At 35.1% G+C, this 15,081-nt stretch overlaps 1 protein-coding gene across 13 annotated transcripts in view; it reads right to left on the bottom strand.

The window, feature by feature from the left end:
- Positions 1-15,081, bottom strand: part of ZNF280D (zinc finger protein 280D) — a 135,850-nt gene that overhangs the window by 40,348 nt on the left and 80,421 nt on the right. For 11 of the 13 annotated variants that reach the window (XM_032342670.1, XM_032342668.1, XM_032342669.1 and 8 more), the window contains 3 exons: positions 14,531-14,593; positions 8,206-8,324; positions 8,019-8,055 (listed from right to left, as the gene is read on the bottom strand). In XM_032342670.1, coding sequence (XP_032198561.1) covers positions 8,019-8,055; positions 8,206-8,324; positions 14,531-14,593 — 219 coding nt within the window. Of the gene's footprint in view, positions 1-6,159; positions 7,387-8,018; positions 8,056-8,205; positions 8,325-14,530; positions 14,594-15,081 lie in introns of those variants that run through there. The other 2 variants (XM_032342671.1, XM_032342673.1) reach the window with 2 other exon arrangements.

Genomic DNA, 15,081 nt, shown 5'->3' on the forward strand with positions numbered 1-15,081 from the left:
AATAAGTCAATCAGAGAAAGACAACTTCATATGATCTCCCTGATATGAGGAAGTGGAGATGCAACATGGGGGGTGAAGGCGGTAGGAGAAGAATGAATGAAACAAGATGGGATTGGGAGGGAGATAAACCATAAGTGACTCTTAATCTCACAAAACAAACTGAGGGTTGCTGGGGGGAGGGGGTTTGGGAGAGGGGGGTGGGGTTATGGACACTGGGGAGGGTATGTGCTATGGTGAGTGCTGTGAAGTGTGTAAACCTGGTGATTCACAGACCTGTACCCTTGGGGATAAAAATACATTAAATGGGGGCGCCTGGGTGGCTCAGTGGGTTAAAGCCTCTGCCTTCAGCTCAGGTCATGGTCCCAGGGTCCTGGGATCGAGCCCCGCATCGGGCTCTCTGCTCGGCGGGGAGCCTGCTTCCTCCTCTCTCTCTGCCTGCCTCTCTGCCTACTTGTGATCTCTCTCTCTGTCAAATAAATAAATAAATAAAATTAAAAAAAAATACATTATATGTTTATAAAAAATAAAAATAAAAAAATAGAATCTTTTTTAAAATGCATATATTATGCTCCTATAAAGGTTGATTAAAACCCTCTAAAAAAAATAATAACTCCAAACATACACACACACACACACACACACACACACACACACACACACACAGGGTTAGAAAAAGAAAGTTAACAAAAGTGATCTGTGTAACCACAAGAGACTCTTAATCTCACAAAACAAACTGAGGGTTGCCAGGGGTAGGTGGGTAGGGAGAGGGTGGTTGGATTATGGACATTGGGGAGGGTATATGCTATGGTGAGTGCTGTGAAGTGTGTAAACCTAGCGATTCACAGACCTGTACCCCTGGGGCTAATAATACATTATATGTCAATTAAAAAAAAGAGAGAGAAAAAAAAGTGATCTGTGAAATGGTATGGGAAGCTCCAATTGAAAACTGAAGTTATTCTAAGATGAATAAAATACAGGCAAAAATCAAATCATGAACAGTAGTAATATAACAGTAGTAAAAATGATAACTTTACACGTGTAGAGCACTTCCTATGTGCCAACTACTTTCTAAGTACTTTACGCATATACTAATTCATTTAATTCCCTCAACGCTTTATGAGCAAGTACTGTTATCTGTGTTTTACAAATGATGAATGGGCACAAATGTCTGGTAATCTACCCAAACTCACACATACCCTAATAAACAGCAGGATAGGAACACCACACTAAGCAATCAACTGCAGAGCCTGTGCTGTTCAACCACTGTCCCTTTTAACCCTCTGAGAGGGTTTAATGAAGAGCTGGGTATAAAAACTCTCATCTTCGAATCAATAAAGAAACAAGAGCATTGAATGACACATTGGACCAGATGGACCTCATAGATATATACAGAACATTCCACCCTAAAACAACAGAATACTCATTCTTCTCAAGTGCACATGGAACTTTCTCCAGAAGAGACCACATACTGGGTCACAAATCAGGACTCAACCAATACCAAAAGACTGAGACTATTCCCTGCACATTCTCAGATCACAATGCTTTGAAACTGGAGCTCAATCACAAGGAAAAGTTCCGAAGGAACTTAAACACCTGGAAGCTAAAGACCACCTTGCTTAAGAATGCTTGGATCAACCAGGAGATCAAGAAGAACTGAAACAATTCATGGAAACCAATGGCTATGAAGATACTTTGATCCAAAACCTATGGGATACAGCAAAGGCGGTCCTAAGGGGGAAATACATAGTCATCCAAGCCTCCCTCAAAAAAACTGAAAAATCCAGAACACAGCAGCTGTCTCTATACCTTAAAGAACTGGAGAATCAACAACAAATCAAACCAACTCCACACATAAGAAGGGAAATAATCAAGATTAGAGCTGAGATCGATGAGGTAGAAACCAGAGACACAGTAGAACGTTATCAATGAAACTAGAAGCTGGTTTTTTCAAAGAATCAATAAGATTGATAAACCATTGGCGACACTAATCCAAAAGAAAAGAGAGAAAGCTCAAATACATAAAATTATGAACGAAAAGGGAGAGATCACAACGAACACCAAGGAAGTAGAAACAATCATCAGAAGTTATTATCAACAGTTACGGCACAGGGTTGCAGACTGGATAAAACGACAGGACCCATCCATATGTTGTCTACAAGAGACCCATTTTGAACCTAAAGATACATCCAGACTGAAAGTGAAGGGATGGAGAAGCATCTTTCATGCCAATGGGCCTCAAAAAAAGGCTGGGGTAGCGATTCTCATAACAGACAAATTAGATTTTAAACTAAAGACTATAGTCTTAGATCCAGAAACACTACATCATTCTTAAAGGGACTTTCCACCAAGATGATCTAACAATTGTAAATATCTATGCCCCCAATACGGGAGCAGCCAATTACATAAGAAAACTGTTAACCAAGATAAAGAGTCATATTGATATGAATACATTAATCGTTGGAGATCTTAACACACCTCTCTCAGAAATAGATCATCGAAGCAGAAAATCAATAAAGAAACAAGAGCAAAAACTCTCATCTTCGTATCAAGGAAGATCTCCTGACACTGTTTAAGCAAGAAAGAAAACTTTACAATGTAAGAAACTCCTTAACAGATAATAAAAGACAGGAAAAAGCAATAGTCTCAAGTAAATAAGTGGGTATACAGATGAAGTAGGCATAAGGAGTAACAAAGAGAAGCTATAAATAAATATGAGAGTCTTAAACATCTTAGTGTGAAATCAAGAAAGGTAACCCTACCCTCCAAAAACAAACAAACAAAAAACCCTTGCTGCTATATTCAGAGGCAGAATATGCTAATAACTGGTCTCTCCTTGTTATGTATTTCTCAGATTTTATAAATAGCAGATATCATTTTCTGTAATTTCTAAAAATACATGTACATTGTTAGCATCCAGTTATAAACTCTACCTTACGAAGATTCATAAACATGAAAGAAAAGTCTAGGAGTCCATCTTAGTTAACACCTTACACAATTACTTTTTATTCCCCAATTCGGAGATCTAAAGAATGACTCCCCTAGATCAGCATTCTACTTACTAACTGATGGAAATTAATGTCAGAAAGTTAATAAGTATTGAAGGAAAAAACATTCCAGGGTCAAATAAATATTCTTGTTGATAATCACAGGCCACATCTTGCAGGAAAAATCCTATATTAAAGACTTTATTTAATTTTAACTTGCATTTCCTAAATTTATTTGACCATGGAAACCTTTCCCCTCAGATAGTTTAAAAATTACAGACACACTAGTTCCACAATTCAGAGTTTGGGAAACAATGACCTAGTTACTTTCTTTTGTAAAAATGTAAGAGAATTAGAGAATCACTTTTATGAGAGTATTTGTAGGAAGTTAGAAGTGCTGAGGAGTAACGTGGACATTTAGTTTTTTTAAGGCCAAAAGTTTCTGCTACCAGAGATACAGATATGTGGCATTCTGTAGTGATCTCCTAAGAACAAATTTAAACACATATGTATAACCAATATTGAATAAAGAATCCCAGAACTCTACAACATGTCTGCACTCATATTTTACAAAAAAGACACCATCACTCCCCCGGTTCTCCCTTTACATCACTGGCCACTCCTGCTTAGTTTCCTCTGCCAATAACTTTTCATCTCCCTAACCCTCTTGTCAGATTCCCCAGAGTTCAATCTGTGGACCTTACCTTCTCTCTAGTTCTATGTCCCTTGGTAATCTCATACAGTCCCACAACTTTTTTTTAATTTAACATTTGTTTTGGGAAAATTTTATATTCCATGTAGTTGTAAGAAACAACATAGAGACTCCATGCACCTTCTGTCCAGTTTATGATAACATCTTACAAAATTATAGTGCAAAATCATAACCAAGATATTGACAGTGATATACCGATTTTATTCACATTTCCCTGGTTTTATTTGAATTCATTCCCATGACACTTAAAAATGTTCCGTGATATTTATAGCCTAGAACATTCCCCTAAGTTCATATAAATGAATGACTATGGCATCTCCATTTGGATATCTAACAGGCCTCTCAAACTGAAACATGCCCCAAGCCAAAGTCTTCATCTTCCCTTCCAAATTTATTCTTCCTAGTCTTCCCCAACTCAATTAGTATCAATACAATTTTCCCACTTGCTTAGGTTAATAACTGTGATGTCACTCTCAACATTTTACCTTATTTCACATTCACACTATCAACAAATTCAAAACATATAAAAAATCAAACCTCTATCATCCACACTGCTAGCTGCCTAGCCTAATCAATCCCCTGCCATCTCCTGCCAGAGTATTACAATAGCTCCCCAACTAATTTCCCTGATTTTGCCCTTGGTCTTCTATAGTTCATTTTCAAGACAGGGGCTAGAGTAATATAAGCACTCTTCTCTACTTATGGTTTTTTGTTGACTGTAGTTTTTACTGAGGTATACAAGACTCACTACTGAAAATCCTCTAATGAATGGCTTCTTGTATCAGAGTAAAAGCCAAATTCATACATGGCCCACATCACCTCTCAGCCCCCATCTCTCTTGCTCACTCATTTGTGGCTAACCTAGTTTCCTTGCAGTTCTTCAGGTCTTTACTCAGATATCATGTCTCAGTGAGGCCTTCTCTGACTACCACGTTTTAAATGGAAGCATCCCTAATCTCAGCCTGTACTCCTATCCCCCTTCCCTACTTTATTTTCCTCTACAGTTCTGATCACAATCTAACAACCTGCGTGTTTTATTTACTTTTTATTGTTTGTCTTTCAGCACTAAATAAAACATGAGCTCGAGGAGGAGAGATTTCAGTCCATTTTTCTAGCACCTACAATGGTGCTAGGCACAAAGTAGATGTTCAAGAAATCACTGAATAAATAAATGAGGCCTGAAGCAGTCATATTTTACCAAAATATGACAAAAATATGGCAAGAATCCTAAGTCTCTATAGTTTAGGAGTCATTTTTTCTAAGAATGGTAATGGATTCAAATAAAACCAACTTCACTTTTTATTTGGCAGTAACCAAAGACACACATGCATGAAATGACAATTTCTGATCAGGTAAATAAACTTGATGGTAAGGAGGGATCAGGCCCAGGCACCTGGGTGGCTCAGTGGGTTAAGAGATGGCCTTCAGCTCAGGTCGTGATCCCAGAGTTCTGGGATCTAGTCCCGCATTAGGCTCCAAGCTCCGCAGGCAGTCTACTTCTCCTTCTGACCTTCTACCTGTTCATGCTCTCTCTTACTTGCTCTCTCTCTCATATAAATAAATAAAATCTTAAAAAAAAAAAAGGAGGGATCAGTCCAAAACTAAACTCATCATCAGCACCAAATTAAAATTCAACCAACTACCTATTGCAAGCAAATTTTGTACCAACTGCCTTAAGTGTTTTATTTATATCAACTTCTTAATAAGGAAGTTATATGTGATAGAACTTTTAAGAGTTTAAAATTTAAGAAAATGAACTTGATAATACTATAAAATAGAGTCCTAGGAAAGAACACAAACCAATACTCCTACACTGTAGGAGTTCAACAAGAATGTAGTTTATCGTATTTTTGAGCAAGGATTTATAAATGAAAAAGAAACTTCTGTTACAAATGGAAGGAAGTTGTTGCCTCTGGGTAAAATTTTAAAATATTCTTTAAAATTGGGTAGAAAGAGGGTGAATGACAAAACATCCTAGAGATAAGGAAATAAAGATTAGTATATCACCAGGTCCACTTACTAAAAAACAAGTCACTTTGGAAGCTTTTGGAAAACCATTCATTTACAGTAATAATTAGTTGGGAAATTTAAGACTAGTGGATTCAGCTTTTTTTGATTATTATTTGCAAGGAGCACATTACATAATATGTAGTCATCAAAATTGGCATTAAATTTCTTTCAAAGTAAAATGAAAGAAGTTCTATTTTAGAGTAAAAAACATAACTGAGTCATACTTTCAGAGCCTGCCTGTCCTCACAGCAGGTAAGATCACAAAAGGCATTTTGCTTGTCTTTAAGAGTCAAGAAATTGGTATAGTATAGTGACCTTTCAATTGTTCTGGAGGAAAAAATATAAGGTGTATTAAGTAGATACAGCTTTCAGTTTGTAGGCCAAATAATAATAAGGCCTCCAGAAAATAATTAAAGCAATCCTCCTATTTATATGATAAACCTATAGCTTTTGTATGAATTCTTTACGAGTAAATAATTCCTGAGGCACTTAAACAATACAATTTTTTATTATAAGAAATTAATAGCATCAAAATTATTTAGTAGATCTATATTTAATGTAACTAAAACAAATGTCATATTCTTAAAATATACATATGAGGATATATATACACACACATATGTATGTATATATATATATCTCTATCTATATATATATACCACAACTACATTACTGGCCCCCATAATTTCTAATGTTACCTTTACCCCAAGAGACTACATTAATTATTAAGTGGCTATTATGTATCAGATGTACAAATATGTGACTTCAAAACTTGCTTTAAGGTCTGCAAGAAGAGGTTTTGCCAATTCTTTACACTTTAAAATCCACAATTATTAAGATAATATTGATAATAATAATCCCAAAGTAAGACAGAGGATATAATAATGTTGAATGGTCTGAACAACAGCCAAAATAAAAAACTATAAATAGGCAGCTATAAGGAAATCTGTAGAGTATCCCAAAGAATTTCTTGGAGTTCTTAACAAAACAAAGCAAACACTAAACAACAGTTTTAAAGAAAAGAATATAAAAATAGACATCATAAAATAGACATCAGTAAATTTGGAGAACATAAAACCAAGTTACCAAAATTAAATTTTTTAAAATTCAAAAATCTGAGAATTGGTATTCCTAAAAAACTAGAAGGTTAGTACTGGGCAATATATTTTAAATGATAGAAAAATAACTGCAATTTGGAACATAATTTTAGAGACCTGTTGTTCCAAGGACATGAAAATAACCATGGTTTCCTAACAACCAGAGAGCTTTTGTATTTCTTGGACTGCATTCATGCTAGATGAAGATTAAAAGGCAGCAGCCAAAATGAATACACTTCAACTTGGATGTTGAAGCAATGATCTGATGGGGTTTTCTTGGCCACAAGTGACCCACAAGCTTAAGATCAAGAGCCAAAGCCCCCAGTGGGATGTTGTGCTCAATTTGGTGGGGCTTGAAACCATCTCTGGTTAAATCATCATCAGCCTGACAGGAGGCCAGCCATGAAGGAAGGGAGTCTCCCCAAAATCTGATTTCTTGAGACCACAACCTAGAGCAGGTCCCACAGTCAAATTATTCACATTCCTTGAAAAGAGAGAACAGGCATCAGTTGTGTCCGTCGAAGGGGGACACTGTCCAGGTGTACCCTGGACATTTTTTGAAATCTCTGGGCTGCCTCTGCATCTGAAAAATAAGAAAAATAGCACAATGACAGACAACGGATGAGGAAAAAGACAATCATCTGGCCTAAAAACTTAAGACTTATAAGAAATTAAGAAAGCAGACAAAACAAACAATTAGACAAACAGCCATATCATTTGGAATGTATTATTCTGAAGGCAAGTACAGCAGAGAAAAACACAAATTATTTTAAGCAAAGTAAGAAATGACCATAGCAACAAAAGTTATTTTTGGAGAGAGCCAACTGGGGGGATAAAAAAAAACAAAAAAAAAAAACATAAAAAAAAGTATGTTAAGATATGTCAACCTGACACAAAGATAAGGTGGAATAAGAATCTAGTCCCATTTGAAGCTGAAATTTGCTGAATAATGAGAGCTAGTGTCATGAACTTGGCTGCTTAACTGCCTTTGTGTAAGAAAACATCTCAGAACTTTGAACTTAGGAAATTCCAACTTGTCTTGCACCAGGTCACGAGCTCCAAAGAGCAGGAACCTATTTCAACAAGCAGCTTTAAAAAAAAAAAAAACAAACAAAATACTTTAATATTTTTCATTTCTTTTAATGATACATTTTAAAATGCAATAGTGCTAAAATCCACCAAAGTAAAATGCACTGAATTAAAAATTAAACTTACTCAGAAAGATGTTCAGAAGTTGGGATACAAACAGAAACTGAAATTAGAAGAAAAGTTTTATATTTAAAAGAGCACATGAAATATGGTGAGTGAGAATAACGATTTAGTAAAGAGCTCATATTGTGGCTGACCAAAAATACTGGAATAAATATAAAAAATCCAAAGCAATACAATTATATATACATACCTTTCTCTAATACAACTTGACAAGTATGAGTTTCATGTTGACTTAAGTGTGTGGCCATAATATCTAAGCCAGAAACATCAGCAATGAAATCACAATTAAGGCACACTAGAGTAATGCCCCTATAAAAAAAAAAAGCAAATAGTATAAAAGAAAATGTTTTTATCTTTTATAAAAATCCATATACAAGTTCAATGATTATTTTTCTATAATTTGGTTTTTATGTCATAACTGTCACTCTCATTTTTGTTATAAAACTTGACATAACTGAAATGATTCTCTAGAAAATGGAATAGCCATATTCAAATTATGCTACCATTTATTTACAGAAAGTATTTTTGTTTTATAAACTTTTACCACTCATGCTAAAAACTAGGTGACAGGAGATCTATAGCCCAGACCTGGCCTTACCAACAACTTGTGTCATTTCAACAAGTCACAATCTATCTGTGCCTCTGTTCATCTGTAGAGCAAGGATACAGTATTAATTCACTCAATATATATTTAGTGAGGCTGCCTTTATATATATTGTACTCTATATATCATTGTGGTTATAATGATGACCAAAAAATACAGTCTGTGCTCTAACAGAACGTACAGTCTAGTATTTTATTTAGGTAATGAAAAAATTAGAAGAGAAATGTTAATGATGATGTTGTAGCTGCCATTAAGTGTGTACCATGTTTTAAAGGTATCCCCATATATTTTTAGTTTAATTATTCTCATTATTCTCATTTAACACTGATTTAATGAAAGTAGTTAATTTAGTAATTACTAAAGTAGTTAATTCACTACTGAAGTCCAAAGCCTGGTCCTCAGCATACCAGCACGGCGAACCAGTCCACTTGCTGGGGCCTAAATTCCTTGTTTCTTAACATAACTTCACTGAATGCTATAGTTCCTAAATGCAATCTCTAGTGATTATAAATTTTAAAAAATGTTTGGAAACAATTCCTAAAGCCATTGATACTTTTGTTGAATTCAGGAATAGTTTTTATACTCATTGGGTCAGACTCTGTAGCACTTGTTATTTGAAATATGTAACACAACTGACATATAGGAAGTAACAATGGCCTTCAGATTCTAATTTAAATTGTGTTTAAACTTTAGATTTTTTGTTGAAAGGTATTTAAAAATATTATTAACCCTGCAAAAATATGGAAATGTTTCAGAGAACTTAGAAAACCACTATATGTTTATTATATTTACTAGACTAAGTACTTTGGATCTTGTGAGTCAAGCATCTGAAATGTTGTTTAAAAGAAAATCAAATATATTAAATATATAAATGATGTTAAGCTGTTTAAGGAACTTGAATTGTAAATATTATTGTTTAAAAATTTAGTCTATTTAACTTAAATGAACTTTATCAAACATAATTAAAAGTCCTCTTGAAAGCAACTATTAAAATGTACTAGACATCTAAACGGAATTTTTTTTTTAAAAGATTTTATTTATTTATTTGACAGAGAGAAATTACAAGTACACTGAGAGGCAGGCAGAGAGAGAGAGAGAAGGAAGCAGGCTCCCTGCCGAGCAGAGAGCCTGATGCGGGACTCGATCCCAGGACCCTGAGATCATGACCCAAGCGAAGGCAGCGGCTTAACCCACTGAGCCACCCAGGCGCCCCTAAACGGAATATTTTTAAAGTGAAATCTAAAAGCTTAATTTTAATAACTAATTATATAATCTTCTCTGTTAACAAACTGCTCCTACAGAAATCAAAAGTAGTCTCAATGGTAAGTAGTAGCTAAATTACTATTCCACTAGTCATAGTTACTTGCACCAGGGATGGAGTGCCTAACTCATGCCTTCACTAAACAAGGATTTGTAAAATTGCAAATTTCTTGATCTGGAAAGATGTGCGAGACTGGGACTAGTATGTTCAAGTGATCAATAGAGAAAGCTGGTCCGCACTAAAAAAGGAAAGCAGAACCCAAGTCCAGAGAAAATAATAAAGACAAGATTATCCTGCCTCAGCAGGTCAGACTAGAGAGAAGCCATGTTACTAAATGATCTTATTTCCCTTATTTGTTCTGGTTGCACCTCCTCCTCTTAGGGGTCCATGAGATTCTTTAGAATCCTGCTTATAAGTTATTTTTGCTTGGGTGAAAAAAAATAGACCATGTAATGTGATCATTGTTACTGTCAACTTATTAACAGAGCACAAATGCGGCTTTGAAGTTCATAACATGCTTTAAAATTTTAAAGTTTTGGCAATACACAAAATACAAGCAAGTAACATACCTTAGATTGACTTCTCCCCTGCAGCTCTAGTTTAGGTGTGCTGTGTATCTACACTTAGATGCCACATTAGCACAACAAAACTGACCTACATTAAACTAAAATCATGTACTTCCTCCCCAAATCACCTACTCCTAGCTGGTCTTTCTTATGATAGTAAAGCTCAAACTATAATTATCCGTCTCCTCTTCCTTAAAATAATCAGTATGGCAAGCATTTGATAATATTTATTATTTACATTGCACCAGTCTAAGAATTGTAGATGCATCATCTTATCTAAATATTTTGAACACCTGGGTGGCTCAGCTGGTTGAGTGTCCAGCTCTTGGTTTTGGCTCAGGTCATGATCTCCCAGGTTGTGGGATGGAGCCCTGCATGGGGCTCTGTGCTCAGCCGGGAGTCTGCTTGGGGGATTTTCTCCCTCTGCCCCTCCCCCCACTCGTATTTTCTCTCTCAAATAAATAGCTAAATCTTAAATAAATAAATAAATAAAGTAATGATCCAAAAAGGTAGTTGCTGTAATTTATCACCTTTTTATAAAGTTAGCTTAGTAAACTACCAAGGACACAGAGCTGATAAAGGTCAGGACTTGGTTTGAAATTTAGCACTTTGATTCTAGACCCTATCTTCTTAAAGATGATATAATACTGCCTCATCATTTTAACTTAGGTCCTAACTAAATTGTTCATAACTACCACAATAGTTCTAATCCATAGGATTCATGCATCTATAACTCACCCTACTATTGAAACTTCCTTCACGATCACCTGATTCTAAATAAGATATCAAAGGTTCTCTAATGCTCTGCAAATTAAGTCCAAAATACTTAACTATATTTTCAACACTTTCGCAATCTAGCTCTAAGCTTAAAACTATTCCTCCAGACTTCAATCTTATTACTATTATCTGAACTTCGTGCTCCTCCATTTACTACTAGCCATTCCCTCTGTATGCCTTCTACTTTTTCATTTCTGTATGCCTTCACCTTTATTCACACTATTTCTTTTAACTCAAATAACTCTGTGCATCTTTTATCAGTTTAAATAATGTTCATTCTTTAAAACCAAGTATACCTAACAGCTATGCAGATCATTCCAAGTTATCTCTCTCCCCTTTCGCACTTACTAAAAGTTCTCCTTGCTTTATTATAGTTTTATACATTCACCCCTTATCTCCCACCCAATAAACTATATATTCTCTGAAGGGTGGTTTCAAGACTTATTCATCACTTTCATCTTCATAAGACCTGCTATATTGTGTACCTGACAGATGTGTAATAAAATAGCCAAAGAATGAATATTCCATTCAAACAAGAGTAATCACAAAAATTATTGTTCTATAATTTTAAGTATGCTATGTCCATTCATAGAAATTGACCAATTTTTTATTTTAGACCTATTCCAGTTGAAAGAGAAGTATTCCAGATCTTTAAAATCATATAATTCATTTAAAAAACAAACATTACTGAGCTTGATAACAGTAAGGTAAAAATCAAACCAAAATCTCATCTTTTGAAAAAAAACTTTTTATTCTATTCACAAGTAGGCAGAGCAGCAGGCAGAGAAAGAGGGGGAAGCAGGCTCCCCGCTGAGCAGAGAGCCCGACATGGGGCTTGATCCCAGGACCCCAAAATCATGACCTGAGCCGAAGGCAGAGGCCTAACCCACTGAGTCACCCAGGCACCCCAACCCTTTTTATTCTTATAAAAATTTTCAGTAAAGGCAACATCTAATATAATCTTAACCCATTTCCTTGAATTCAGTAAATGTCTTAAAATTTATACTAATATTTTTAAAAACTAAATCAAAATTTTCTCTCCCTGTGAGCTACAGATCCCTATGAGCTATATCATAGATGGGACCTACAGTTCATATACATCATTTTCAACATATACATTAACTTATTCACTGAATATTTACTGAGTGCCTACCACGTGCCAGGCATTAGTCAATGCGAGACAAAAATCCAAACTACATGTATATTCTAGTGAGAGGACACAGAAAAATTTAGAAGGTAAAGTACACAGTATGTCAGATGATGAAAGATGACTTGGATAAAAATGCAGAATAAAAAGGAGACAGGAAGTGTTGGGGTGAAGCACAGGGGAGAAGATACAATGTAAAAATCAAGTGGTCAAGGAAAGGGTCACTCTGATCAGAGTAGCAGCCCAATGTAGATAAAGGAAGACATACAGAAATCTGGGGAACAAAACTAGTCACAGGGACTAATACATACAAAGGTCCTAAAACATAACATCATCCCTTTCCCACTTTTTCTAGTAACTCAAAGCACGAAAACAAGTACTGGTAATCTTATCTCTATATATTAGCTTGGTATAGCAAAGACACTGACATTTCAAGTAGCAATGGCAACATGAACAATATAAAGAACAACAGAGTCCAAAGAATTCAGATGAATATTTTTAAAATGGTGTTCAGTGGATTCTGAGTTTAGCATGTGGTACAATCAAAGTTAAGTATCAATGTCTTTAGAAATATTCATCAATACCTCTTCCTGCATAGTAAATAAGTTGTTCACTTCTCTTTATTTGAGAAAGGAAAAATAAGAATTATTAAGCTACTTAATAATTTTAAGAATTTCAGGGTGTTTTTAAAGATTTTATTTATTTATTTGACAGAGAGAAATCACAAGTAGGCAGAGAAGCAGGCAGAGAAAGAAAGGGAAGCAGGCTCCCTGCTAAGCAGAGAGCCCGATGCAGGACTTGATCCCAGGACCATGAGATCATGACCAGAGCTGAAGGCAGAGGCTTATTAACCCAGTGAGCTACTCAGGTGCCCCAAGAATTTCAGTGGTTTGAGAAATGTACTTCAAAAGTAAAAAAAAGTATTAGTCATTTTACTAGGTATCTTAGGTATCTTTTTAATATTCAAACATTGTTGGAGAGCCTTATTTTTGTTCTAACTACACAATATAAATGCACAAAGATATCTTGACACCACTTGTCGCCAGTGAAATTTAGCAAGAGAAGATAGGTTAATCATATCTCTAGTCTAAGGATATAATGGATAGAACTTTCTAACATCCAGTAGCAATCATTTAGATTCCAAATTGGGCTTCCCAACATCAGGTTTTTAAAAAATGAGAACAAACCACAGTAAGATAACACTTCACACCCATCAGGATGGCTGTAATCAAAAACAGAAAGGGGTGCTTGGGTGGTTCAGTCAGTTAAGCATCTGCCTCTGGCTCAGTTCATGATCCAAAGGTCCTGGGATTGGGTCCCAAATTGGGCTCCCTCCTCAGCAGGGAGTCTTGCTTCTCTCTCTCGCTCTGCACCTAACCCCACTCTTGCTATCTCTCTCTCTCTCAAATAAATAAATAAAATCTTAAAAAACAAACAAAACAAAATAGATAATAACAAATGTTGGCTAAGATGTGAAGAAACTGGAACCCTCACACACTGCTTGTAGGAATGTAGTGGAGGTACTCTGTAAAACAGTTTGACAGGTCCTCAAAGGCTCAATACAGAGTTAGTTACCATATTACCCAGAAATCCTAATCTTACATATATACACAAGAAAAATGAAAAGACAAGTCCAGACAAAAACCTGCATACAAATGCGTATAGCAGCAATATTCATAATGGCTTCAAAGTTAAAATAACCTCAACAGATAAACTATGGTAGATCTATACAATGGGATATTATTCATCAATAAAAAATGGAAGTACTGACATGTTACTATATGGATGAATCTTGAAAATATGCTAAGTGAAAGAAGCTGGTCACAAAGGATCACATATTGTATCATTCCATTTATATGAAATGTCCACAATATATAAATCTAAACAAAGATTAGTGATTGCTTAGGGATGGGAGGAGTTGGAAGGAAATGGGGATGATCGTTAATTGAGTACAAGAGTTTCTTTTTGGAGTGATGACAATGTACTAAATTAACTGTGGTGCTGGCTGAACAGTTCTGTAAATATACTAAAAACTATTCACTGTACAATTTAAAGCATGAATTAAATGGGATATGAACTATATCTCAATAAAGATGTCATATAAATACAATTTAAGTTATATAGTTTTTTAATAGAAAGAATTTAAGACCAGCTAATTACCTGAGATCTTCTGAATGCTTCTTAAAAATACAAAACCTTTTACTTGGACGGTTACTATGAAAGCTGGAGAGACAAAACAGATTTTATTAATTTTATTATACAGTAAGTCTTACTAATTTATAGCTTTATTATCGTTTGTACTTAAAGTTTCTAGTTTTACGTAAAAGATCATGATATAAACAATAAAATAATGCTTGCCATCCCTGTTTAATTCAGTTTTATCTTAAATTCCACTTTATCCTTTTATTTTCTAATGAAACATATTTCTCTAAGTATATTCTTATAAGAGCAGTACCTCACCATTATATAAAAAAGGAAATACTTTAAAATTTTCTTTAAAAAGCAAAAAAACTCAAACTAATTTTTTTCATCTGTTAAGGAAGAGTTGAAGACACTTTCGAACTTCTACAAATAACATGAATCTTTACCAATCATCTTTTTTTTAAAGATTTTATTTATTATTTATTTATTTGTCAGCGAGGGAGAGAGAGAGAGTGAGCACGAGCAGGCAGAGGCAGAGGGAGAAGCCAGATCCCCGCCGAGCAAGGAGC

The sequence above is a fragment of the Mustela erminea genome, chromosome 5 (assembly GCF_009829155.1).
Source record: "Mustela erminea isolate mMusErm1 chromosome 5, mMusErm1.Pri, whole genome shotgun sequence".
Taxonomy (NCBI): domain Eukaryota; kingdom Metazoa; phylum Chordata; class Mammalia; order Carnivora; family Mustelidae; genus Mustela; species Mustela erminea.